At 36.8% G+C, this 26370-nt stretch overlaps 5 protein-coding genes and 1 long non-coding RNA gene across 7 annotated transcripts; 4 read left to right on the top strand and 2 right to left on the bottom strand.

The window, feature by feature from the left end:
- The first annotated feature begins 1548 nt into the window (after positions 1 to 1548).
- LOC109161313 lies at positions 1549 to 1990 on the top strand. The gene is made up of 2 exons (XR_002050897.1): positions 1549 to 1659; positions 1805 to 1990. It is a non-coding gene; the product is annotated as an uncharacterized LOC109161313 (long non-coding RNA).
- Positions 1991 to 5289: 3299 nt separating this feature from the next.
- LOC109161504 (pathogenesis-related homeodomain protein) lies at positions 5290 to 10814 on the top strand. Of its 2 annotated transcripts, none has more exons than XM_019309927.1 (9): positions 5290 to 5488; positions 6049 to 7320; positions 7970 to 8135; positions 8254 to 8377; positions 8475 to 8587; positions 8671 to 9177; positions 9537 to 9809; positions 9954 to 10043; positions 10119 to 10814. In XM_019309927.1, the coding sequence occupies exons 2-9, from the start codon at positions 6452 to 6454 to the stop codon at positions 10191 to 10193; spliced, it is 2217 nt and encodes a 738-aa protein (XP_019165472.1). In that variant the 5' UTR covers positions 5290 to 5488; positions 6049 to 6451; the 3' UTR covers positions 10194 to 10814. The 2 variants fall into 2 exon arrangements, with proteins under 2 accessions (XP_019165472.1, XP_019165471.1); XM_019309926.1 differs by having other exon boundaries at positions 5290 to 5493.
- Positions 10815 to 11795: 981 nt separating this feature from the next.
- LOC109161520 (G2/mitotic-specific cyclin C13-1-like) lies at positions 11796 to 14703 on the top strand. Its single transcript, XM_019309951.1, has 8 exons — positions 11796 to 12277; positions 12407 to 12639; positions 12725 to 12800; positions 12888 to 12964; positions 13134 to 13167; positions 13251 to 13400; positions 13589 to 13717; positions 14614 to 14703. Exons 1-8 carry the CDS (start codon positions 11948 to 11950, stop codon positions 14677 to 14679), a joined length of 1095 nt encoding a protein of 364 aa, XP_019165496.1. The 5' UTR covers positions 11796 to 11947; the 3' UTR covers positions 14680 to 14703.
- LOC109161519 (alpha-L-fucosidase 2) lies at positions 14489 to 19931 on the bottom strand. Its single transcript, XM_019309949.1, has 12 exons — positions 19740 to 19931; positions 19330 to 19670; positions 19016 to 19161; positions 17677 to 18548; positions 17374 to 17506; positions 16736 to 16909; positions 16229 to 16453; positions 16012 to 16113; positions 15759 to 15894; positions 15373 to 15568; positions 14910 to 15245; positions 14489 to 14728 (listed from the first exon to the last, which is right to left on the bottom strand). The coding sequence occupies exons 2-11, from the start codon at positions 19538 to 19540 to the stop codon at positions 14924 to 14926; spliced, it is 2517 nt and encodes an 838-aa protein (XP_019165494.1). The 5' UTR covers positions 19541 to 19670; positions 19740 to 19931; the 3' UTR covers positions 14489 to 14728; positions 14910 to 14923.
- A 740-nt stretch (positions 19932 to 20671) lies between these two features.
- LOC109161274 lies at positions 20672 to 22381 on the bottom strand. The gene has a single exon (XM_019309596.1). The coding sequence runs from the start codon at positions 22379 to 22381 to the stop codon at positions 20672 to 20674; it is 1710 nt and encodes a 569-aa protein (XP_019165141.1).
- Positions 22382 to 24763: 2382 nt separating this feature from the next.
- On the top strand, positions 24764 to 25591 carry LOC109161298 (LYR motif-containing protein At3g19508). The gene is made up of 2 exons (XM_019309632.1): positions 24764 to 25052; positions 25188 to 25591. The coding sequence occupies exons 1-2, from the start codon at positions 24840 to 24842 to the stop codon at positions 25239 to 25241; spliced, it is 267 nt and encodes an 88-aa protein (XP_019165177.1). The 5' UTR covers positions 24764 to 24839; the 3' UTR covers positions 25242 to 25591.
- The last annotated feature ends 779 nt before the right edge of the window (positions 25592 to 26370 follow it).

The following is a 26370-nucleotide window of genomic DNA, read 5'->3' as shown; positions in this document are numbered from 1 at the left end:
TCAAATAAAAGACCATATTTAATTTTTATACTATTATAAGAAAAAGGTAAGATTTTACAAACTCTTTTTATCATAAGTGTACAGCAGCACTATATATAGATGGATTTATTTAGTCACGGACGGAGCAAATAAAACAGGGACACAATTCTAATTTCTAACCGACAGTTAGGTTTTTCTTGGCCACCAACAAAATTAATTTCATTTCTCAATCGTCCCCTGCCTCCCCGTGGCCACTTGACCCCAACTATGCCTAAGGAAGGATACATGAAACAAACATTTCGCACCTCAAGCCTATCCAATGTTATAAACCAATTACAAGCATTAAATTCAAATAAATGCATGGCATGCTCTTTTTTTCCCCTTTTCAACTAACTCACTATCAAGGATTAGATCTCCACGAGGTTAGGTGTACCCTACATGAATGAACATGGTGACTTTAATTTTTATCAAACAGAATCTGGTCAAATTATTTGAGCTTAAGTAACTCGTGAGCTAATTGTGGTTATAGAATTGAAGATGTTAATGTAGCTGTTGGTTTATGGAGTCGGCCCAACATGAACCCTCAATTTGTGCGTAGAAATTTTTGTGTGTGGGGGGGAGGGGGGGGGGGGGGGGGGATTGAGTTTCTATGAAAATGTCTTAAAATAAGAGTGATTTGAAGAAAACAAAATAGGTAGTGCTTTAATTTTACAAAATTAGAATGTTTCTTTTCTCCTTACTTTTTGGTGTATTTTATACCATACCAATTATTTAATATAAATTATTCTTAATCAATATTATCTAATGACTAAGATAATAGTAAACCAAGTAGTGGAAGTGTTATATTAAATATGGGCAATGTTTGTTGAGGTGAGACTTTTACCCAATGACAATTATCACTTATCAAGGATGCATGGCATTCGATCGAGGATCACTCGCATTGCTCTAAGATTTGTTCCAAAGGCTCTAACATGTTCACTTCGTTGGGAAAAAGGACATAACACTTGACACCCGATCACGCTAGGATACTAAAAAATAAATATACACCTTCCATTTAATCAATAATGGACAAGGAGGGGTTACCACAACCAAGATGATTAAGGATACAAACTTATAACCATAAGATTATGAGTTCGGATCTTAACGCTTTTAATTTGAAATGGTCAGCTATAAGCAACCTAGGCGGTTGCCACCTTGGTTGAGAATAGAAAAAGAAGACTATGCATTTTCCACTGCTTTGAGGATATGGGAAGAGGTTTAAACACTTGTTGTCATGTAAAAAAAAAAAAAAAAAAAAAAGATTAAACATCCATGGCACCCAAAAACACATAGTCTTTATCGATCTCTTCAAAAAGCTGTTATAATTAGTAAAGTTAGAAATCCTAGAATAGTAGCCATGAGCGTGAACAAGGAAAGTTGAGGAAACGTGGGATTGAGGAAGGAGTAGTGAAGTTTCGTAGTGGTTGATGGGAGTTTGATTTCAAAGTCAAAAAGTATGACCAGTACGTACCGCATATATATGCATGATTAGATTAGAATTTAGAGCAAATATAATGCCATCCTGCCCATCCATCTGCACGTGAAGGCCGGATTTTGAAAGGGGTATTTTGGGATTCTCCCATTGCCTTCCCCCGGCGTCAAGGAAACATCGTCCCCGCTATCAGGTTCCCGTGTATTCATGTAGGTGGAACAACTCAGAATGGACCAATTATTATTTGGTCAGAAAATTGTTTTTGTTTCGAGCACTGTTTTTTTTAATCTTATATATTTCCTTGAGTTTCCACTAATAAAAGTGGTATAAAATTAAACTATATTGCACGTGTAGGGAACAGCTGTGCTGAAATGGGAGTACGGACTATACGGAACGAGATCAGAGCTCGAACGTAGAGCTACAAGGTTTATGCCCCCAATAATCTCTACTCTAACGTTGTTCAAACTTCATACGACTCACGAGGTTTATCGCATTCACACCGTACAATTGTGTGGTTCTATGATTGTCTCTAAAGATTATAAAAAAAGAACAAATTGCACTTTTTGATTCTGTGACTATTAGGATGTTGATAATTTGAATACTCGACTTTTAAAATTTTCAATTTAGTCCTTTAACTATGTAATTATTGTTAGCAGATTTGGTCCTACCGTTCAAATTGCCGGCCAATTTTTAACAAAAAAATGTAATTTGGTTCGAATTGTTTTTTCATTAGGGTAAAATGGTCATTACAAGGAAAAAAAAGGGGGGGGGGGGGGGGGGGGGGGTGGTTTGTCCTGGATCCACTACTTGATCCACGTAGCACTTCTGCAACTACATACTCAACTTTTTGTGTAAATGGGAAGTATTATACAAGTCTCTTGCGACCACATAAACAAGAAAAATCTAAATCATTATCAGCAGCTAATTCATTCAGGTTGTTTCATAATAATTGCTGTTTTGCCGGCCAAACAATTGGGGATGGCCTTTTATTTGCATGAAAAACGTGTGTACCTTTTGTATTAACATATCATATTGCATGTACATGATGTAGCAAAACACTGATACTAGTGAGTGTACGTGTGTACAATGTCGTCTTCAAGTGATTGTGGGTTATGACACGTAATATATAAAAATAAGTAACTAGACATTAGCACTAGATCGAAAATCAACAAGAAGCTAAGCAATCTATATTGTGGTTAAATCAACGGTAACTAAACAAAATAACGCAAACACATATTATCGTACAAGATATAAACACAGAATAAAGAAATATTATCTATTTATTCTTCTAGATGCATAACACAACCTAAGAATTAGGAAAAAATTACACAACCAAGAAATTGAAGGATGCATGTAGGAATCATAGTCTATAATAAGCAATTCTTGTAATAAATAAATAAGAATTATAACAATGAATTGTTTCACTATCATGATATATCAATTACAAGTTCTTTAAGAACACAAAACATAGAGTATAATTTTCTTTATTTTCATATAAAGAAATTGAGTTTATATAATGAGTCACTCATGAAATTAAGTAAAATGTTGTACAAGAAAATGCGATAATATGAACCAAACCCACTATCGACATTAATAACATATTTTATTCTTTTACACAGCTCTGCAACAATATTCATTTTTCTAATTTAGGATTTTGTCGGTGATCACATGAAAAACATGTTTTAGGGTAAATAGGAGAATTATAGAATCTGGAATCATAGTGGTAGAAAAATGCAATCATAGTTACTTTACTGATGTTTTTCTTGTCCTTTAGCCATGTATTAATTTTGTATATATTAGTGGCCTTGATATACATAACTTTTATTTAATATATACAATTTCTATCCCTTCAAAAAAAAAAAAAAAAAAAAAAAAAAAAAACAACAACAACAACAACTAAAAGTTTTGGAATTAACTTAAATTATCAATAATTAATAAACAAAATTTCAAGGTGCTAATTGTATCGGGGATAATCAAAAGTGATTGCAAAAATGTTGAATTTGTACTAGTTGCAAGAGGGGGCAACATAGAATTTCCACCCAAAATAAAAATACAAAATTTCATCTAGTCCGTAAAGTTTGATTTTTTTGAACAATCATTATATCATGAGCCAATATTCATCATGTGCATTATGAATATCGGTCCATATTATTATTTACAGTTAACATATTATGTACCTTCATTTTATTTACTTACAGTTCACATATTATAACTTAAAACAACCTTAGAACGTGTACATAATCTGTTAACTGAAGTTAAATATATCATATATGTTAACTACAACTGCACGTACATAATCTAATCTGGATAAGATACACATTGCACATGATTTGCATGGTGGACCCTGGTCTACGAATCTACGATATAATGATTGTTTCTTAAATAGGAGGCGTCTTTTTTTTTTTTTTAATGATGAAAAAAATATGTAATCAGTACTTTAAGGTATCTATTGAATAAATCCTGCAGTCACTCCATGGGAACAGACGTTATGCCATGGAACCGTGTTCACCATTCATGGTGAACACGGTTCCAACGGTGTTAGTGCACCGTTATCTTTTTTTTTTTTTTTTTTTTTTTTTAAATTAATTACGTGACTGCCTACACATTCACTTTGGAACCATGCCTACACATTCACTTTGGAACCATGAGATTATGAATTTTCTGTTATGAGATTATGAATTTTCTGTTATGAGATTATGAATTTTCTGTTATGCGATTATGAATTTTCTGTTATGAGATTATGAATTTTCATGACATTCATAATTTCGGAGTTTCGGACATTCATAAATTATGAATTCATGCATGCACATTCACTTTGGAACCATGCCTACATATTCCCGTCCGAAATCACGGACATTCATAAATTATGAATCCATGCCTGCACATTCACTTTGGAACCATGCCTACACATTCACTTTGGAACCATGAGATTATGAATTTTCTGTTATAAGATTATGAATTTTCTGTTATGAGATTATGAATTTTCAGTTGTGAGATTATGAATTTTCTGTTATGCGATTATGAATTTTCTGTTATGAGATTATGAATTTTCATAAAATTCATAATCTCATAACAGAAAATTCATAATTTGATCAGTAGCGCGCCGTTAACTCCACATCCGCGATTTTTTTTTCTTTTTTTTTTGCCTAAAAACGACGTCGTTTTGACTTGTGTTCACCATTCTCGGTGAACACGATTCCACGGTATAATTTGCGCCATGGGAAATAGTGGGCCTCTTCTTGATATTTTCGGTTGTTAATGGGCTCTGTAAAATTTATCCAGGATGTAATTGGGCTTCTAAAACTTGAACAATTTTTGAATAGATTGCAGAAAAAATGCACAGGAGAAAATGGCCCATAGGCCCATTATCCGACCCCTTCTAACAGGCTTCCTGGCTCCAGCCTTTTCTAGACGGACTTAGGAAATGGAGGCAAATTATACCATGCACTAGGTACTCAAAACGACGTCATTTTAAACTTTTTCAAATGTTTGCTGTTAACTTCTTAAAAATAAAATTCATGTTCAAATGTACATAATTGTATAATAGAATACACAGAATTTTATATCTGAAAATACAGAATTATATAATAGAATGCACAGAATTTTATATCTGAAAACACAGAATTTTATAACTAAAAATTTCCATGTTTCGAATGAACAAACTACACAAAATTTTATACCTAAAAATATAAAACTTACCAAAACAACATCGTTTTGAGAGGCGCGACGCACTTGCTATGTGTGCCCCGGTGTATGGTATAACGATTGGGAAATAGGTTATTGGGGTGGGCACAAAATACTTGGAACAATACAACCCGACCCGCATAGTCCACCCCTCTCTCATATTTCCCTTTGCGAGTTCGCTCTACTCTCAGATCCTTTTCTTATTTTATCGGCTCCGAGAAAAGCTCTCGACAACGCAAATCTACAGCCATAACTGCGGCTTTTGCTAATCTCCTGCATCGAAGGAAAGGAAAGAAGTTGCAATTATTAAGGTTTTACATCTGTGAGCTTCAAAATTCAGGGCCTTATTTCTGTGTAAGGTAACCTTTGCATTTTTTTTATTTTTTTAAAATAAAAAATCTTAAACAATTTATTATCCTTTTTGGCTGCTGAAAGAGGTTTCCAGGATAGATATAAGATTGAAAACATGGAAATTTTCACTTCAATTGTATGTAATTTAAATAGGCTCAGCAGAATCATCTTTAAAATTAGCAAGGATTGCTGTTTCAAAAGTGTTCCGTTCGCTTCATCCAATGCTGCTATTAAGTCTAGCAATGAATGCTTATTTTGTCTTTTGATTTTCGCGGTTCTGATATCTGCATTGTTCTTGAAAATTTGAGTAGGAAACGCTATTCTCGAGTTACACTGTATTGTTTGCTCTCATGTTTATGTTAGTTTGATATTGGGCATAACATATGCAAAAGTCATCCTTGGGGTACACGGTTTAGTTTCTTTTTTCCAGTGTAGTCTATTAACCATGGTGTGTAGGTTACGGTGGAGCAAGACTCACCTTTAGTAATGTGTACTAGTTGTACACAATGTGCATGTCAAAATAATATGAATTTCTTTTTGTCTGAATTTGATAACAATTGCAGGTCCATGGTTCCTCCAGCTTCATCTAGATTATACTTATGCATGGGTGATTAACATACAGTTTAGGAGACAAGCTTTTGCTTGGTCAGCATATGTGATTGTTATTAAGGTTTTCTCTTAAGATGTCCAAAGATGTCAGTAGAGGTTCCTCTAGCTTTCAGGGAAACAGTTGATTGGGGATATGCTTCAGTCCGAAACAGCCTGCATTAGAGAAACGAAGTCTAACCAGTGCAGTAACTGGAATAATATATGATATCACTATACTATTTGCAGTGGCTTAGGGGAATCTTCCATCCAGTGTTCTGATATTGGACTTGGTGAAAGGGCTGAAACTGTCAAATAGTGGTTTGGTTAATCTGATAGTGGAACTGTGGAAGTGGTGAAGAATTGATTAACTCAGATAATATGGCCACAAACTCAAACTGTGGATCCCTTGGACCAAATTCTACTGAATATGATCATCAAAATGCAAAAGCCAAGCTGGTGGAGCGGATAGAATTGCCACTTGAACCTGATTCTATGGATTCCACTCAACAGCACAAGAAACCAGAGCTAGAAAATTGTGATGTAAATTCTGATGTTGGGGAGATGACATTGCCACCTGGATTTGAGACAAGAAATTCAACAGTTGGATATTCTTCTCAGCTACACAACAAGGTCACAGGAAATCTTTGCCCTCAGCAGTTAAAAGAACCTCACACAGATGCAATTGGAAGTCCTAGCGGAACATTGATGCGGATAAATGAAAATAATGAGAAACAAGCTGAAATGCCTTCTAAACACAAGTTTTTGAGACCACCCCAGGAAGATTTGACATTGAATCTCAGATCTAAGAATGTTGAATTGCCACCTGAAAATGAGGGAGCATATTCTGTAGCTGACCCAGCAGAACCACCTGGTTTCGAATCTCATAATCGTGGTCACAGATTAAAAGGAACATGTAAAGATGCAAATAAAAGTCCTGCACAGCTAGAACATGAAGAAAAAGGACCCCCTGAGAGTATATCTACTTTCAGAACAGATGTAAACACTACCAGAGTTCTGCGTCCCAAAACACATAAACAATCTGAATCTCCTATACCAAATGATGCTGCTGCAGGTGATAGTGATGACAGTAAAAATAATAGAACAAGGAGAAAGGAAAAGCAGAAGAAACAAAATGCTGTTAATGAATTCTCAAGTATAAGGACCAAGCTGAGATATTTACTACACCGAATAAAATATGAGCAAAATTTAATTGATGCTTACTCTGGTGAAGGATGGAAAGGAAAAAGGTTTGTGCTGCACCCTTTCTCTCCACATGCTCAGGTGGAAGGTTGCTGCTGCAGTCTTTAATATCATAGGTTGATGTTCTTGCTGAGAGTGCCGGTTCTAATTCTCCCATTTCTCTATAATTATTATTACTAAATTACTAAATGCATATAAGCAAGCATTAAGAATTGATGATTTCAAAAAATTCAATGGAGGGGAGTTAAAGATAATTCTTAGCTTTATTAATTTATCTCTGATGATGGTCCACCACTACTGCCTTAGCTTATAGGTATAGCTTCATTGACTGGCTCACTCACATAGTCATATCTACTAAGATGCTCTTGGCAGAGTGGAAAATAAGAAAAAGAGCTAGTCTAGGTTTCTATCCTGTTTAACATTTTCAATTTATAGATACTTGCAGGGAGCCAGGGACAGACCTAGTGGGTGGCATGACCTCCCTAAAGTTTATTGTTATTATCTTTACCTTCATATTCATCCCTCTTTTTTTGTTTGAAATGGGCTCCTCAGTTTACCAGCTTAGATGTCTGGTCCTCCGATAATTATTTATTGATACTTTCACCAACTATGCCCCCTCCCAAGGGAAAGGTTCGATCTCCACTTTTTGTTGTCAATCATTTCACATCAGCCTAATGTTCTTTTATACATTTGCAGCATAGAAAAAATCAAGCCTGAGAAGGAGCTGCAACGTGCAAAATCTGGGATTTTCACTTACAAATTGAAAATCAGAGACTTATTTCAACGCATTGATATGATACTTGCTCATGGAAGGCTTCCAGAATCTTCATTTGACTCCAAAGGACTGATTGACAGCGAAGATGTAGGAGAATTTTGTTGATACATGCACATTAACATTATGTTGTAGTTGAATCTTGTTTTCATCTATCACCATCATACTGCACCTTGATATGTTGAGATAATATGTTCTTTATTAGCAGATATTCTGTGCGAAGTGTGGTTCTAAGGATTTGCCAGCTGATAATGATATTATCCTTTGTGATGGTGCTTGTGAACGTGGATTTCACCAATTCTGTTTGGAGCCACCTTTGTTGAAAGAAGATAGTAAAGTCCCAAAGTGTTAAAAAGTGTCTTTAGTCTTGAATATCTTTATGTATTTATATGCATATATATGATTTACCTTTCCTTGTTGTACATACAGTCCCACCAGGTGATGAAGCCTGGCTATGCCCTGGATGTGTTTGCAAATTAGATTGCTTTGTGTTACTTAATGATCTTCTGGGAACAAATCTTTCTCTTACAGACCGTTGGGAGGTCAGGCTTTCATCCTCTTTAGATAACGCCTGGCTTTGTTTTTTTATTGCCAACTGCTCACCGAGCAGTTTTGGTGTGTGCAGAAGGTGTTCCCAGAGGAGGCTGCGAGTGTCGTATCAGGAAAGAAGTTGGATGATGTTCCTGGATTACCGTCAGATGATTCTGAGGATGATGACTACAACCCTGATCATCTGGAAGTAGAGGAAAATGGTTCAGGAGACGAATCAACCTCTGAAGAATCTGATTATTTTTCTGCATCTGATGATTTGGCAGCACCTGTCAATAATGATCAACTCATGGGACTTCCTTCAGATGACTCAGAAGATGATGATTATGATCCGGATGCTCCAGACCATGATGTGCAGGTGATGCAAGAAAGTTCCGGTTCCGATTTTACCTCAGATTCGGAGGATTTGGGTCCAGAAGTTACTGATACTAGGACCCCTAGCCAAGACCAATGTGGAGAAACTAAAATAGGTGGAGTAGCGCAACACTCATTGAAGGATGAATTATCATACCAACAGCCCAGTGATGATCTTGTATCTCAGAAAAGATATGGGGAGGGACTGGACTACAAAAAGTCGAATGATGTGAGTTTCTCTTTCCTACAAGTGTAATTTTTTATTATAAATTGTGAATCTATGATTGATAACCCCTCTCCAGAAAATTTTGAACCATCTTCCTTTTACTTTGCTGTTTCATATGTTTTATCTTCTGAATTTACTATTTATCATTAGAACATATGGTATTGGTAAATTAAGAATTCTTTTTTGGTTTTATTATTGCCTCTTTATTGCTTTTCCAGAGGCTCCTGTCCTTTCCTCTGATTCCTTGTTCATTTTTCACTGTGTTTTGCTTTCTTAATTTTTGCAATGTCAGATTTTCCTTCCTAAACTGAAATCTATGGTAGTGGTTCTTAATTTACTTTGTAATCCATTGACATATGAAGGAAACACATCAAAGTACGTCTTCTGATTATTGCGATGAAGAATATGGGTGTACTGCTCCAAAAAGAAAGAATGGAAGTCGCAAAGCTGCTCAGAAGTCATCTGATCAGGCTGCAATGGGTGCAATGAATACAAATTTCAACCAGAGTGAAACTGAACATACCACTGAGAGAAGAAGCCGAAAAAGGCTCAAGGTTGAAGATTCGGTGACGCCTGAACAAGGTTCAAGTAGTAAAAGAAATACTAAATCAAGATATGGAGAAGATGTGATCAAGGTAATTCAAGGGTTTGGCTTATGCCTTCAAATTCTGAAATGAAATATGTTCTGACACAATCTCTTACACACACATACACATGTTGAGAGAAGTTTTAATTTGCCTTAGTCTCAATACTTATTGTGATGGTGGTGCATTTTGTAGAGACTCTTTGAATCCTTCAAGGAAAATCAATACCCAAATCGTGAAGTCAAGGAAAGTTTAGCTGCAGAATTAGGACTGACAGCCCAGCAGGTTGAATGAGACCTACTCCATTTTATTCTTTCTCTATTCTGTTCTGTTATGACCTCTTGAATATAAATTGTGCAGGTTAGTAAATGGTTTGAAAATGCTCGGCGGAGCTTTCACCACTCATCATCCAATCAACCGAAGAATCAATCTTAACTGAAATATTAGAAAAATGATGCAATTCCTCACCCAAAATGAAGACCCACAGAAAATTGAGTTCTTGAGGTAAAAGTGCCAAACTCTTCATGCCGTGGGGCTGCAACACTGAACCACCTTCAGCAAGTCCCGATAAAGAGGAATGCCAAAGCGTGATAATCAGATATGGGTTCAAGGATCCAGAAGTAACAGAAGCAGAAGAAGATGCAAGTTGATAGCCTTTGCTGCCTAGCTCTCTCATCAAGCATTAACCAGCGCACCAGATTAGTGAAAAAAGGCAGCACAATCTCATGTGCAGTGCAGAACTGTGTGAAGAGCAATTATGAAAAGCGTCAACGACTTGAAAATGAGCAGTGGAAGATTCCCTCGAGTTACAACTTACAAGGACAGGCATTAGCATTTTCTGTGCATATCCAATCAACACTGATATGTATCTACTTGATGCAACATCTTCTTCCCCAGGAGAGGGGATAGACTGATACTGTAGTGTAGAACTTCAGCTATGAATCATACCAACTTATTAACTGTGGTGTCTAGTTTCCACTCCCAGCAGGTGTATAAATTGCTTATTGTAACAGCACGTTTCTCGTTTAAATTTAGAGTATGATGTTTTTTTTTTTTTTCTTGCACGGGCGTTTAGTTGATTTCTGGGTGATAGATTGTGGGTAAGGACACATGATGAAGCCTCGGTGAAATAAACATGTCTGTGAAGATGTGGACAGACTACCTGCACCTAGACAGAAAGACCCTATGAAACTTCACCGTTCCTTGGGATTGGCTTAGGATCTTTCCTGCATAGCTTAGGTGGAAGGCAAAGAAGGGCTCCATTTGGGAGGTCTCGAGTCATTGGTGAGATTCTACTTTAGAAGAGTTAAAATTCTAATCTTGTGCTAGGACCTACAGGCTAAAAGATAGTTTTAGATGAACAATTTTTATGGGGCGTAGGCCTCCCAGAAGGCAACAGAGGTGTGCAAAGATTTCCTCGTGCCTGACAAAGATTAGTTCTTGAGTGCAAAGACAGAATGGAATTTGATTGCAAGACCCACTTATCGAGTAGGGAAAAAGTTTGCCTTAGTGATTTTCCCTTAGAGATAACAGACTGATCTTCTCCAGAAGCTCACATCGACACGAAGATTTGGCACCTTGACGTCGGCTCTGTGAGCATATATAGCCATTAACGTGCAATCCAACTATTAGCTTAGGCTTTTAGTTAAGATGGAGCACATGCTTCAATTTGGTATCAGAGCCATCCAACTATCAGCTTAGGCTTTTAGTTGAGATGGAGCACATGCTTCAATTGGCTCTTCATCGTTGAGTCATTATAATTTTCTTCTTCTTCATCGTTGAGTCATTATAATTTTCTTCTTCACTATTATGTCGGGCTGTCGGGCTGAAGTGAGGAAGTCACGAGGGGAGGAAATTTTTTCTTTTGCGGGCAAGAGAGTGAAGTTATTTTTTATGTGATGAAATGAAACTAGGATTCCCGTCTCATGTTTTAGTTTCTGAATACGAAAATCGTATATTTGGGCTGCAGTAAAGCCCAAATTCAGTGCAAGCCCAGTCCAATAAAAGTCCCAAGGCCCGCCACTAAACTCAGGAAACAGAGTAATTTTTTAAAACCAGAAAAAAGGCGGCTTATCTTCCCGCCTCTACTTTGATTCGATTCATGATTTCATTCTCTCTCCATTATTTCCCTCAAGTATTCTAAAATCCTTCTTATTAATTCTTATCTGTAAAACCCTAGTTCATTCGTGATGCCGGGAGGAGAGAATCGGATCACCATGAAGGGATCGAAGAGGAGTACTGCATTTGGTTCCGTAGAAAACGAATCGGCGCATGTGCTAGGGCTTCCGGCCACGAAGAAGCGGGCCGTATTTGGCGATCTCACCAACACATGCTCCACTCAGAACACGAGTGTGAGACAAACACAGAAGCCTAAGGCTAAGCAAAAGCCTGGTTTGAAGGACGGTGACGGTGATGAATCTGTGGAACCTGGATTTTACGAAGATAATTTCACACCTGAGAACTCCTCTCAGAGGTCTGCCTATGCTCCGCTCATCTATCAGCATCTGCATTCGATGGAGGTATTTCGTGGAGTTTGTTGCATTCGTTTGTGATTGATAATTGATTTTTGCTGGAGGAATGATCAGTTTTGTTGTTGTTGTTGTTGATGATGATGATCTTTTATATTGATTTGTGCCTTTGTGGTATAGGCTGAGGCGAAGAGAAGGCCTCTGGCAAATTATATGGAGAAGGTTCAGAATGATTTAACCCCCAATATGCGATTTGTTTTAGTTGATTGGTTGGTGGAGGTTGCTGAGGAGTACAGACTTGTCGCAGATACTCTTTATCTCGCCGTCTCCCACATTGACAGATTCCTTTCTTTCCATACTCTGAACAGGAAAAAGCTTCAGCTTCTTGGTGTCTCTAGCATGCTTGTTGCCTCGTAAGCTCACAAAACTCTCTCGTTTGATCGGTAGGCTTTGTTTTCCTTTAAGTGTAATTCAACAATTATTTAATTAATGTTGCAGAAAATATGAAGAGATCCATCCCCCACATGTTGAGGACTTTGTATATATCACTGACAATACATTCACTAAAGAGGAGGTTGGATTTTATCTCTTTCGTGTTGATTTCATTGACTTGTGTGTATGATTATGAATTGGATACAGATTTTTTTTGCTTTCATGTTAGGTTGTTCTCATGGAGGGAGAACTGCTGAAGTTTTTAGACTTTGAAATTGGCAACCCCACAACAAAAACTTTTCTTAGGTATCTGTTATCTCTTGTAAATATAACTGAATTCTCACTTAGCCCTTAAACTCAATCAATCACCCTTGTTTATGCATTTCAATTTCCAGAAAAATCTTCTAATTTTCTTTTAGCTACTGCTTTTAGTTTGGCCTGTTTGGCTAATAGGAATGTTTTGGGTAATGTACAGGATCTTTACCAAGCCTGCCCAAGATAACTCAAAGGTCACCTGAAATTTTTTTATGCAATTTATTATTTCTCTTTACTCATATTTCAATGCTGATTATAAGCTTTACCTCTTCTTCAGTTTTCGACACTGGAATTTGAATTCTTGTGTAGTTATCTTGCGGAGCTAAGCTTATTAGATTATTACTGTGCCCGGTTCTTGCCATCACTGATTGCTGCTGCTGCAATCTTTCTCGCAAGGCTTATAATCCTTCCAACACTTCATCCATGGGTAAAACTTCAGCCTTAAGTTGTCGTTAATAGGTTTATGTATTGATTGGATTCAATGCTTTTAGCTAATCATATAATTGGCTTGCTGCTTACTTGATTCATCAGTTAGTTTGGACTTTCAATGTAATATTCATAAAAGATTCCAGTTTTTGATGCCCATCATGTATCTATTTCTTTTGTGTTTTCTAGAGCATTGCACTGCAACAATATACAGGCTACAGACCATATGATCTGAAGGATTGTGTGCTTGCTATACATGAAATGCTATTTAGTAAAAGCGAGGCATCTATGGTGGGAGACAAATACCAAGATCACAAGGTACGATTGGTTTGCTTTAGAAATGTAATGTTATGCTTTGTGCTCTTTAGTATCCAGTAAATGCATATGGTATATGTATGCATTTGACACTTTTTTATTCCGTTTGCAAATTTAATTTTACGTCAAATATATATATTTGAAATGTGATTGATAGTTAAAATAAGAGTGTTTACTTTTTTAGTATCGAACACATTTGAAAAATACTTTTGACCCTACATTTTTTTTACATCCCCTCCCCTCTAAGTATGTTTGAGGTTAGACATTAAAAAATTTGAATTCAAGCTCAAACACATCCGAAATGCCTGAGTTACATAACCTAAAAGGCATTTCCCATTCAACATAAAATTGTTCTATAGTTAAACATTACGGCAACTTGGGTGTTTAATTTATATTATTATTTGTGTTTAGAGCAAAAATAATTTTTTTTTGCAGATGTTAGGAAAAAAACCACATGTTACTAGGTCCGTATATACCTAATTGTGAAAAAAAATTAATTAATTATTAATAGAATGTGCATTTTAAAATTGTATCAAAAAGAGTGTAAGGTCGAGAACGAATAAAGATTTTATTTTATAATTTTAACGGTCAAATGCATTTTAGATATGCTTTTTATGTAAATTAAAATTTTTGGCAATTTTTTAAAAAAGGTTTAAACACATGCCATATGCTATTTTTGTTCAAGTTTCAAAATCCTCTTATTTTTATCTAGAACGCATGAAATCTTCCTATTTTTGTCAAAAACTTGGAGTTTTATAAGTTTGCAATTTGGGAGAAGTCTTCCAACTAGCTAATATCTATGGTTTATTTCCTTTCAATATATTGCCAGGAGTGCTTCCAATGAAGCCCAACTAACTACATCACCCACACACTGACAACATTTTTTCTCTTGTAAACAGTACAAGCAGGTTGCTAAAATGTCTCCACCCTCGGAAATTGCTGCACATTACTTTCAGGATGTTTGAAGTAGGAATAAACAAGGCTCTGGTGCTGTCATGCTGTGTTATTGAGGACCTAGAATGCATGGTTTTAAATGTTAGTCTCATTTTGGGTGGGTTTACATGTAAATTTGTGACCATATGGGAGCTAATTTCATTGAAATAGGAATAAGAGTGATTCATTGAACATTTTACTTTTTAGAAATTTGAAAGTAGGATATATATAGAGGTTTTAACCATTCTCATATTTTCCTTACCTTCATGAAGCCCTCTATGAAGATAAGCAATTGGGCAGAGCATTGCTCTTCAGGCATTTTAACTCCTTGTTGAATGTGTAAACTCTTCCTGACGTTATGGTTGCTGTCATAGTAATCATTTGATAATGTAATCTCATTATAGTCTTGTGATCCTTCGACCAAAGGCCAACTTCGTGAAGTTCCCCTTCTTTCCAGCATATGCTGACTGTCAAATCACTACGCGCCTTCAACCCCTTAACACAACCATTTGGCCATTTATCTCGAGGAAGAGTGGGAAGCAAGTATAAATCTGTCATGCTGCTCTGAACCAGCATTTCTGATACTGCTGCCTTGAAGCTGGTGCAAAAGAAATGCAGATTAGCACCTTCACCGAGCCTCTACTTTGGTGCAAAAACTTTAACAAGATGGCATTGAGCATTCATATTAGTCAACTTTTAAGGTGTGAATAGAAAGAAGTGCTCACCCAAAGTTGGCATCAATCTGGAATGGTGGGTGTGCGGCAAACAGGTTATTGTAAAGTCCCCCTTCAAACTTGGCCTCATTTTCAGGATCCACCAGATGAAATAGATGCTTAACCATGTGGTAGGCTTGTTCACTATCAAGAAGGTGTGCCCATAGAGCAATTTTCCATGCAGTAGACCATCCTGGCCCACCCTCTCCTGTTTGAGAAAAGGACATTCGAATGAACATTTTGTTAATCTTTTAGACTGAGAATTGTAAATTCATGGATACAAGTGTGAAAGCCCATGCAAAATTTCTTGTACTTGATGACCTGTAGTCATGCATAACGTTGAAACATGGGATAATATTCATTCATTACATGAGCTTCCTACTCTAATTTTCACAAACCTCTTTTATATAAGCTATTTTCTGCAGCTTTACAGAGGTCAGGAGTTTTCTCAGGTGTAATTGTGTGCCCTGGAAAGAGGCCAAAAAGGTGAGACAGGTGCCGATGATGCACGTCTGGATCCTTGAAATCTTTTGCCTGCCATGACAGAAATTACTAAATGCTGATAGTCATCTTTTATTGCTAGAGTAACTGTGAAACAATTAAAAATCTTATTGGTTTAAGAGACTGTAAGTTCAAAGGTTTTGGACACACCCATTCCATTACAGAACCATCCCTAGCAATTTTGGTTGGATAAAGACGTGATTGAGCTTTCTGAACTCTCACAATCAGCTCATCCTCACTTTTGTTCAAAACCTGTTCACATTATAATTTTCTCCTCTCAAACTCAGATTCACACAGCTAAAAAAGGAATAAAAACGTAACAGAAAGATTGCATAAAACTATAAATTTAAAAAAATAAAGAACATACCTTGGCAGCAGAAACTATGGCAGAGAAAACTTCTCTAATGATTGACATGTCCATGGTTGTTGAGTAACTCAAACTGGCAATTTCACCATCTGGGGCAAGAAAATAATGCTCAGGAGAGCTGGATGGGTTGGTTTCAAGATATCCTTCTCTTCCTTCAATCAACCAGTCCAACAGAAATAAAGTACAGCCTTCCAACAAGGGATATATTTTCTTTTCTAGAAAATCCTGTAAGTGCAGAAAATACTGACAATCAAACAATGGTTTTTAGAGAATCCTCATGTTCAGGGACATTTATTAACATGACAGAACAATTTGCCTCTAGGAAAAGTCAAAGACTTCTATGAATCCATTATGATCACACCTGTGGAATGTTATGTATTTAATTACTGAGGACTTTCACAGGAAACATGTTTAAAATGTTTAGAAGAAAAGAGAAATAAATGAACAAAGAATGTCTATCAGAAACAAATATTCTGACTTGGCCATATTTAAAAGAAAGACCCTTACTCTGTCCATTGTATAAGTATAATGCTCCCATAAATGGGTACAGATCCAGGCTCCACCCATCTGCCATATAGAGTACTCAACGTCTCGTCTGTCATCGTATCCCCTATACGGGGATGTTTTTGCCCATATATCAGATATGTGATGCACAACCCAGCCTCTAGCTTCATAGTTCACCTGTAATATTTTGTGAGTAAATACATTAATGTTTGCACATAGCATTATCATATTTCATTCTACTTGAAATAACTTGTCGGAAAATGGCCAGAATGATATAAGAGTTGAAAGAGATCCAGCACTAGTTACAATATCACGACGAGATTACATCATAATACTGATATCTGATATGGAAGTGCAAATTTCACATGTTAAAAGAAAGTGCCTTCACTCATATAAAGACAGCTCTATCCCTCTTACATGATTTCTCAACTTTCTTATTGACAGCTTACTCTCTTTCATTGTTTTATAATCTTTTATATATTTGTTCTGTTGACTGAGAATTTTAAAATATATATTCCTGATCCCCCATAAGTATACAATACGTTACTGCTATACAGCTTCCAAATTTGATGCTACTAAATGTATCCAAAACTTCAATGTGCAATGTTAATACATACTATGAAAGTGAAATTAATTCTTACTTTTGCAGTTTTCCTTCCATTAGTTGAAAGAAAGGATATATAGTCATATAGAGGTTCTTGGCACTCTTTAAGATTGCAAGGGAGAGCAGGCCAGTAGTTCATCTGGAGATTGATATTCAAGTGAGGGGCAGCACTGACAAGGACAAATGAATAAAACAAGATGAATAGAGATGCAGAAATAAATAAATAAATCAATCAATCAATCAATCAATCAAAGAACAGAAAAAAAATTGAAAGCAGAAGAAGAAAACTAACTACAGTTATTAAAAGATGAAAATATGGAAGAAATGTGTTGAGACATACTCCCAAGCTGGCACCATATCCTTGTTCCATATCCCCTGCAAGTTTGCTGCCTGAGTTCCAGGGCGTGAGCAAGCAATAAGTAGATAACGACCATACTGGAATAAAAGCTCAACCAAACTAGGATCTTCATCAATTATGAAGGATTTTACTCTCTCAGAAGTTGGAATTGCCCCATCCTCACTTCCTTTTAAATCTATATAAGTTTTGTTGAATTCTCCACTAGCAATACTTTTGGAAAGGTTCAGCGAGACACGCTGGAACAATTTTTGATAGTCATCCACATGGCGTGAATAAATTTCTGAATATGAAAATCTTTTACTAGAAATCAATGTTTTTTGGGACTCTGAAATGGGATCCCTTTTTGATTCTGATGGCTTGGTGAATGGTCCATCAAATGAGGATGAGGCGGTCAAAAGTATGATGGCCCAGTCACAACCCTTGACCTGAAGCCTCTGCTCATCCAAAACATTTAGAGCCCCTGACCCATTACTGATCTGTATATCAAGAACTGCTGAAAATTGAATACCTTGAGGACTCTCAGTCGCATTTTTTTGGGGAGGTATCCGTGTACCAAGGCAACTTCCTTCCATTATTATCTGATTTTTACCATTTGTATATGAGTGATGATGCATTTGACTGTCCAAGGACACTGTGAAATTAAGAGAGCCTGGTTTATTTCCAGATATCTTTATTGCTATCACTTGATCTGGATTTGAGGAAAAATATTCCCTTGTAAATTCTATGTCATTCGTCGAATATTTTACTTTCACAGTTGCAGTTTCCAAGTCCAGCACTCTCTGATATGTTTCTTCATTATAATTTGCATGAGAAGCGTCAAATTCCAGCTTTATATCTCCAACGAGCTGGTAAACCTTTACCATCACAAGAAAATCATAAGAATGCTTATGATAAGGATCAACCGATCAACCATAAAAAGTCTCAGTAAAGTCAATGGTGCCAACATAATTGAAGAAAATGAAAATGTGATGTGAAAAACCCACATAGCAAAGTAAGCAGATATAAATATACTCTGAACATGATAATACTTTCAAGTATCTAGAATCCCTTCAATGTGAAGTCATCTTTAAACACTAGGTATTTGTCCCATTTATCAGCTCATAAACCTAACTTATTCATTCGAAATTGCTCCTCAAGATTTCCTTCCACCTAGGATCTGGATTAGATCATTGTTCTTTGACTTCTTTCTAATTAAAAAGGATTGCAGCTTGCCATACTTAGGAAAGGTCTACATTCTGTGTTATCACTTGCGGTTATCTCTCTTCAATGTTTCATACTGAAAGAAACAAATCCAAAGTCATCAAACATTCAAACTGCATACCTCATTTGGTTTACCTACTAATTTCCGTCCAGCTTCAGTAGCCTGTGCATATTGGCCATCATCAACAAGTTTTCTAACCTCAGCCAGTGCTTTTGGAGCATCTGGATCAGTATAATCCCCAGGAATTCCAGTCCACAAAGTGTCCTCTGTACAAAGCAGACAAAACCTAATTAGATTACATGTTATCTTCCCCTTCCTAAAACTTGCTGCTACGATTTTGTTCCTCATTGATCACAAAAGGCATCAGAGCTTACTACGCAATAGAAAAAGACGAGAAACGAAGCGCAAATAAACTCTCGGCAAAATATGATTACCGTTGAGATTGAGAGTCTCAGATGCAACACCGCCCCAGACCATGGCGCCGAGACGACCGTTTCCAATAGGCAGAGCATCGGTCCAAAGCTTTGCCGGCTCGTTGAACCTAATCTCGAGAGGTTTCGAACTCTCCGTTGTACTTCCCGAGCTCGGACTCCACATATCTGCGTCTGTAAGCTCCTTCACCAGAATCCAATCGAAATCCTCCATTGAATTGCAGAGAAATTCCTCAACTGACGTGAAACGGAAGAAAACTTCGCTCTCTCTTACATAGCGGGTAGCTGCAACTCTTCCGTTTCAAAATATCGCATTCTCTAAAGTTGTTCAATCAGTGAGCATACTACAACAGGTTAACGATGCAAAAGTCCGAGGATAAGAATAAAGACAGGTTTAATAGAGACGCCGTTACTGAGAAAAGTAGGTAGCTGAAAACGACGAAAAGCACCGCCGGCACTTGGCCGAGTAGAGAGTAGAGACATAAAATCGGGGGCCCATGCCCCATGGTTTCGGCATTTCCGCCGGCGCCAAATGCTTCTCGTGCTTGTACCTGTTTCTGTTTCGGTATCTTCTCCATGGCAACTGGGTTGGACCACCTCCATAATTAGAGTTTCTAAAGCAGTAAAGCACTCGAGGTAGTTATATGTCACTCTGTCAGTAGAAACAATTGTGCGGGTAACCCAAAAAAACTTTACAAGTATCAAGTTTTTACCCCAAATTTAAAATTGGGAATAAGGTCCAAAGTGGAGGTGATATAACTAAGAGACGATAAATATTTTTTTATATACATAATTTTGAGATGAGAAATAACATTTATTCGATTCTTTTGTATATAAAAAAAAAAAATCATGACGTATCATGTAAATTTAGATTAAATAATTTTTATTTATGAAAAGGAAGAGATGCACACCATCATAGGGTTTTAAAACCTTACAAAATGAGATGTTTTAAATTTTAAAACGTTGTCACTTAATATATGCATGTATACATTAACTTTTGTATAGATTGCAGCTTAATGGAACATCTGTGACTCTTTCTAAATGGAGGTCACAGACATATACTACATTGTAAAAGAGTCAGTAGTACTAAAAAAAAAACATTTTATATAGATATGTTTTTAAATACATAGTGTGTATACGAGCTACTTGTGAAGGGTGTTTTAGTCACATATTATGTCCATACACAAACAAATATATTACATATATGAAACCTCATACAATCTCTCTTTTATCTTCAAATACTGCTTATTCAACCAACGAGCTAATCTCTCATTATATACATGTTCATATGTATGCGTATGGTACATAAGCTATACATGAACTACTACAAATGTTGACATAATGATTAAGTGGGAATCAATGGCAAATCTACCTCATCACACCACTCCACACACCTTGTCTCATAGTATGAAGTGTTGACATGATTGGGCCAATAAGTTAGCCATACTTCACCTCCAATCCTCCACTTCAACACACTCCCTACCATTTCCTTGCTCAATCTCCACCCTACACCTGTCCCACTCTCCTCCCCTGCAATTACCAAACTACCCTTCTTTGTAAACCCCCTGTTTGCTCCCCTATATCTTCTCCCAAGATTATTCATCACCACCGCGGTGGGACCATCATCGCCGTTGTCTGGCTTCCACGTGGCGACTTCAATGCCCGTTTGATTGTCGCACAACGTGGCATCATATACGACCGCGTTTCCCTCCGTGTCCTGATCCCATCTCCAATTTTTCATTTTTGTCTTCGTAGCCATTCTCGCCACCGCCTTCATCTTCGGAACCTTTGAATCTCCGAAACTGCCCTTCCAAATCTTGTGTGTTTCCACTTCTTTTTCTATGTTATTCGTGGACTGGCCCAAACTTAGCCCACCAACGTAACTGGCGCCCACTTCTGGCCCGACCCACACTCGAATCCTCGAAGGGAAATGCTTCTCGTCCACGTAAGCATCGTCTTGGCTCTTGTTGAACCCTAATCTTGCCACGTGGAGGCGTATGTTATCAAGACGCGCGTTGACTTGGATAAAACCGTCAAAGTATCCGACCGTATATTCGAATTGTATCACAGCCTCAAGTTGATGGTGAGCCAAGGCGTATCTCAGAGCCGACTCTTTGGCTTCGATCACCGGAAACGGATTCCTCTCACCGCGGTGGAGCGTGCACTTCATTGCCCTGACCGGAGCGTAGCCTTTCAGTATCCACAAGCCGTACGCCTCCGTACTGTACGAGATTCCGAGGTACTGAGGCGTTAACGACTGTAAACCTACGCCGCCAACCTCCCTTAATATCAGCCATTTTGCTAACATGTACCCGAAGGTGCGCATGAAACACAGCTCCACGTCGGTTCCGACCGTGACGAAGAAAGTCCGCAGGACGACAGGCGCGGGCTTAGACGAAAACATTTCGAGATTCGGAGCCAGTATGGAGTGGAAGTAGAGAGCGCCGGCTTCCGACGGCGCGTCGCACGCACAGAGCCAGAAAAGACGGGATAGCAAGACGAGGTTGAAGAAGCTCGAGAAAGTCTCCGGCGAGTGCGAGTCGAGCATCCAGGAAACCCGGTCGGGGTGGAGTTTCTGGAGCTGCGAGCGCGGGCAGGTGGAATCATGAGCGGTGGGCGAACGGGAAATCACCTCTTGAAGAAGCTGGAGGACGAGAGGCAAGAACGGCTTGTCCGACGAAAGATGGCACTCGTCGGAAACCCAGACAGTAGTCACCTCTGCATCGTCGGAATGAAACCCTAGCAAGCAAACGGAGAAAGTCACCGAGTTGGAGTGTAAACTCGGCTCGGCTCTGAGTTGGATGGACCGAGCAGGGTTGTGTTCAGAAGTAGCAAGGTTAAAGACAAATGGCGAGTTCGACTCGTCGGAGTTTGGAAGTTCACATATCCACGTCCAAACATCCATCATAGTTTCCGATTGAATTGGTTTGGAAGTAGCCGGATCGGAGTATAGCTTAAAGAGTGTGGTGAGAGTTGGAGTTAGAGCAGAATATGACAATTTATAGAGAAATGAGTGATGAAAGAGCTGTAAACTTGGAGAGGGTTTTGTCCGCATTTCGGTTGTCAAGAAAGAAAACTAAACTTGTGGCCACAAGGAGGACTTGTATCACTGTTTTGAGCTTTCAGTTTTGGCGGCATTATTTATTATTTTTGTTAGGCTATTAGTTATCTTGAGCAAGTCTGTAAGGAGTAAAGTGCTGACCAGATTGATTTTTTCATATCAGGAGAGGTTCAAACTTCCAACCTCTTAAGAGATGAGAGTGCACGATCACTCACGTCAAGTTGGTTGACATTATTTATTTAGTAGATTTAGATAATAAATACTCGAAGCCAATTACTGTATAGTATGATGACATTTTTGTTACCATTCAAATGATCTAACCCGAGTGGTAGGGGCAATAATATTTTGAGTGAAAAAGATTGAGAAAGTATACAACGGATAATATCTAATAAATAATCATGAATATTTCAAATATATATATATATATATATATATATATATATAATAACTCGAAAAAAAAAATCAAGAAGCTAAACATCTCTACCATTACCATTACAAACAATATGCTATAAGCAATTATTTTTTGATGTGACATTCATGTTTTATCTAGCTGACAAAAGATCATATGGAGATAAATCTGTATATATAAACTGCTCATAATTGATTAATTTAAGGGCAAAAAAAAGTCAATAATTTACTCTTACTAAAATCAATTCCAACTTAAAATCTTGTGATAACTAAACTAATTGTCAGACGATGGGTTGCCCATTCTATTGCCTTCTTATTCATTTATACACGACCGTTTTTATTTTTTGGGTGGTGGGAGTTGCAAGATAATATTGAAGGAGATTGGAGTGTACGTGTATGTAGATGGATGGATCAAATAAAATGAAAGTTTTGTTTGATTTGGAATAGAGATGTGGACACGTATGGTGAAATATAGGGTTGTACGTGCATGTCATGCATGCGGCCAACATTATCATTTCATCTATTGGCAGTACAGTTGGCTTGAGATTTAAAATATATTGTGAACATGAAATGATATTAAATTTGAAGATTTTTTTTTTTTTTTTTTTTTTTTTTTTTAATGGTTGTGAGTTCAAAACTCAGTTCTTGTAGTCCTCAGCCAACCAACACAACCATTTGATTACAAGTTAAATTACAAGGGAAATTGTAGAATACGTATATTGCACTGGAGAATAAGGATTTTAAACTCTTTACAATTTTTTTTTTCCATGATATATATTTACCGTTCAATGTAGTTTAAGGCATTCAGCCAAAATAGAAGAGTAAATCTATAAAATATCTCCTATCAGTTAGAAATTGATTGGTTGTGAAAATAGTCATGGAAATAAACCACCCAAAACGTAGTTATAAAAAATGGGAAAATGATGTAGCTAGGGAAGCACAGATTGGACCAATTATGTGGTATAAATATGAACAATTATGCACTTATTACAAATCACATATTGAGATTTCATGTTGAGTTCAACCCGTTAAGGCCGAGGATTCAAGACAATCACCAGACTCCTCGCCCTCACTCATCAATGTAATACAATTAAGTATAATATACTTAATTAGTTGTATTGAATATTGTTAATGTCACTATTAACATTGTATCAATGTATTATATAATTAAGTATATTATACATTATTGTAATGGATACTATCAACATTAATAATTGTCAAATTATTCTTAGATAACCATAGCTTAGATATGTGACTATCCACCAAGGTTGCAATGACAGAGCTAAGTTATCTTCGTCCCATTGCCATGGGTGCATTATCATCTTATACTCTTATATCTAAGCCAAGGGCTTCGTTTTTGTCCATAACGACCATGCATGGATGAAGACGACTTTGGTCATGTATAAATTGTCACATGTGTACTTAATTAATTATATTTCAACTCAATAAATTATTGTTATTAAATGTGCTAATTGTACTAATTATTTTGAGAGTTTGTGTAGAATAACTTGGGTATAAAATTGTAGAACGGAGGTGTGTTGAAATGGATGCTGTAACAATCCTGACAGCAGACGCTTGACAAAAATTAAAAAAAAAAAAACAAAAAGATAATATTGCAGATAATAATATGTCTTGTCTCTTAGAAAACTTGTCCTAGACCCTTTATATATAGGTGTCTGCGTGCTAGAAAATATAATCAAACAACCTAGAAAGTAAGATCCCTATAAAATGAATCTTAACTAATAACTATAAGAATAATTCAACAATTAGGTTATTTAATAATAAATAAATCAGAAATATATGATGGCCCAACAGTTTGGACTTTGAAAGTTAATATGAAATATTTGATAAGACAATTGTTTTTTCTTCTAAATAATTGAAAACTTATTTAGCTCTTTTTTTTTTTTTTTTTTTACTTTAATAATATTTATTAAATTGAAATGTATTATAAATAAAATTTATAAGGCAGGACAGATCATAAAATTCGCGGGAAGATGCAGTGTTAACTGTTAAGTGAAGACGTACTAATTACCAAATCTAGCAGATGGTGATTTATAGAGAAATGAAGAAAGCGTTAATGGCGTACAAGGAGGTGCTCAGGCTGGTGAAGCGACTCCCAGAAGACACAAGGCCTTACTATGCCAAATACGTTCGAGAGAACTTCGTCAATTACAGAGTAATCGACGCCAACGATTCAGTCTCTCTCCACGAACTGCTTCAACGCACGTACAACCATTCCATCTGGATCTTGAAGAAGGTGAGAATACTCCCATCCTTGCTGTTCTTTGCGCAGTATTCGTATTAGTTCACTAGATATTTAGGTGTTTGGCATGCGTTTTGGTTGTGATACCTTTTGTTTTGTGTTGCCAATTTGGGATTTCGGCGATTCCAGTATTCGGTGGACCAATCGGCGGCGAATAGGCTGAAGGAGATCTGTTCTGCTTGATTGTTTTAGTTGTGCCCACAAACTGTTCGCCGATATTCCCCAAAGAGGCTGCTGAAGGAGATCTGTACTGTTCTGCGTGATTGTTTTAGTTATGCCCACAAACTGTTTGCGGATATTCCCCAAAGAGGCTGGTTAGGAGTTTACTCTTGTTTTCTTCACAGAGTTTAATAAGTTGACACTAATTTTGCGTCCCCACACTCTCACTACATACTTTTCTATGGTTTAGGCAACTCATTGCTGCAACAATTTCTGTTGTTATTTTGCTTTGCTTCCTCCTCTCAAGAATTGTTCTTATGGCATCTCTAAATTTAAAGAATAAAATGAAGCTTTGATATTGAAACTTGCCCAAATCTTTTATCCTCTAGATAAATTGTTAAAACTCCGTTTTTTCGATAAAAAATTATTTCATTATTCAATTTATAGACAAGAATAATTTCACTCATAGCGACCATGGAGGATTTGGGAAGGACTGAGGTAGGGACAAAGTGTTCTTGAGCTCGAAAAACACAGCCTCGAAAGGAGGCAAAGATGTCTGTTAATATGATTCAGTACTATGGGAATTAGGCATTTGATTTTGGGTGATAAATTTCTGGTCAATTAATTAATATGATAATTAAACTTTATTGGAAGAACATATGGAAGTTAGATTGTCTTTTTATCAGTCAGTCTGCGGAAATCTTACGTACTCCGATTCTCCCCCATGTGTATGTTCAGCTCGCATTTTCAACGTCCTTGTCAGCCAGGTTTCGCAAATTCACGCTCAAATAAGGAAAATGTACATCTACTCCCATTTTGTACTTACAACTTGTACTTCCAAACACAAAATTTTAATATAGATATTTGTATTGAGACCTATATGAAAAAATTAACTTATCATAATCGACAGAAATAAAATTTTAAAAGTAAGATTAGAAAATACATGTAGTAAAACTCCCAAATAAAAAACAAAAAGTTATTTTTAAAAAAATACTCGGTAAAAAATAAAAAAGCATGACAATAGACAAACTCAATTGCAAAATAAATTAATCAATCAAATTAACTCTCAAACTATACTGAATAATGTAATTTAGCATTTGAACTAAAATAAATCCATTTAGGTCGGCCTGTCAAGACCTTGTGGTCTAATGGC

The sequence above is a fragment of the Ipomoea nil genome, unplaced genomic scaffold, assembly GCF_001879475.1.
Source record: "Ipomoea nil cultivar Tokyo-kokei standard unplaced genomic scaffold, Asagao_1.1 scaffold2922, whole genome shotgun sequence".
Classification (NCBI taxonomy): domain Eukaryota; kingdom Viridiplantae; phylum Streptophyta; class Magnoliopsida; order Solanales; family Convolvulaceae; genus Ipomoea; species Ipomoea nil.
Note: the sequence above shows the minus strand (reverse complement) of the source record. Positions and strands in the feature narration are given on the sequence as shown.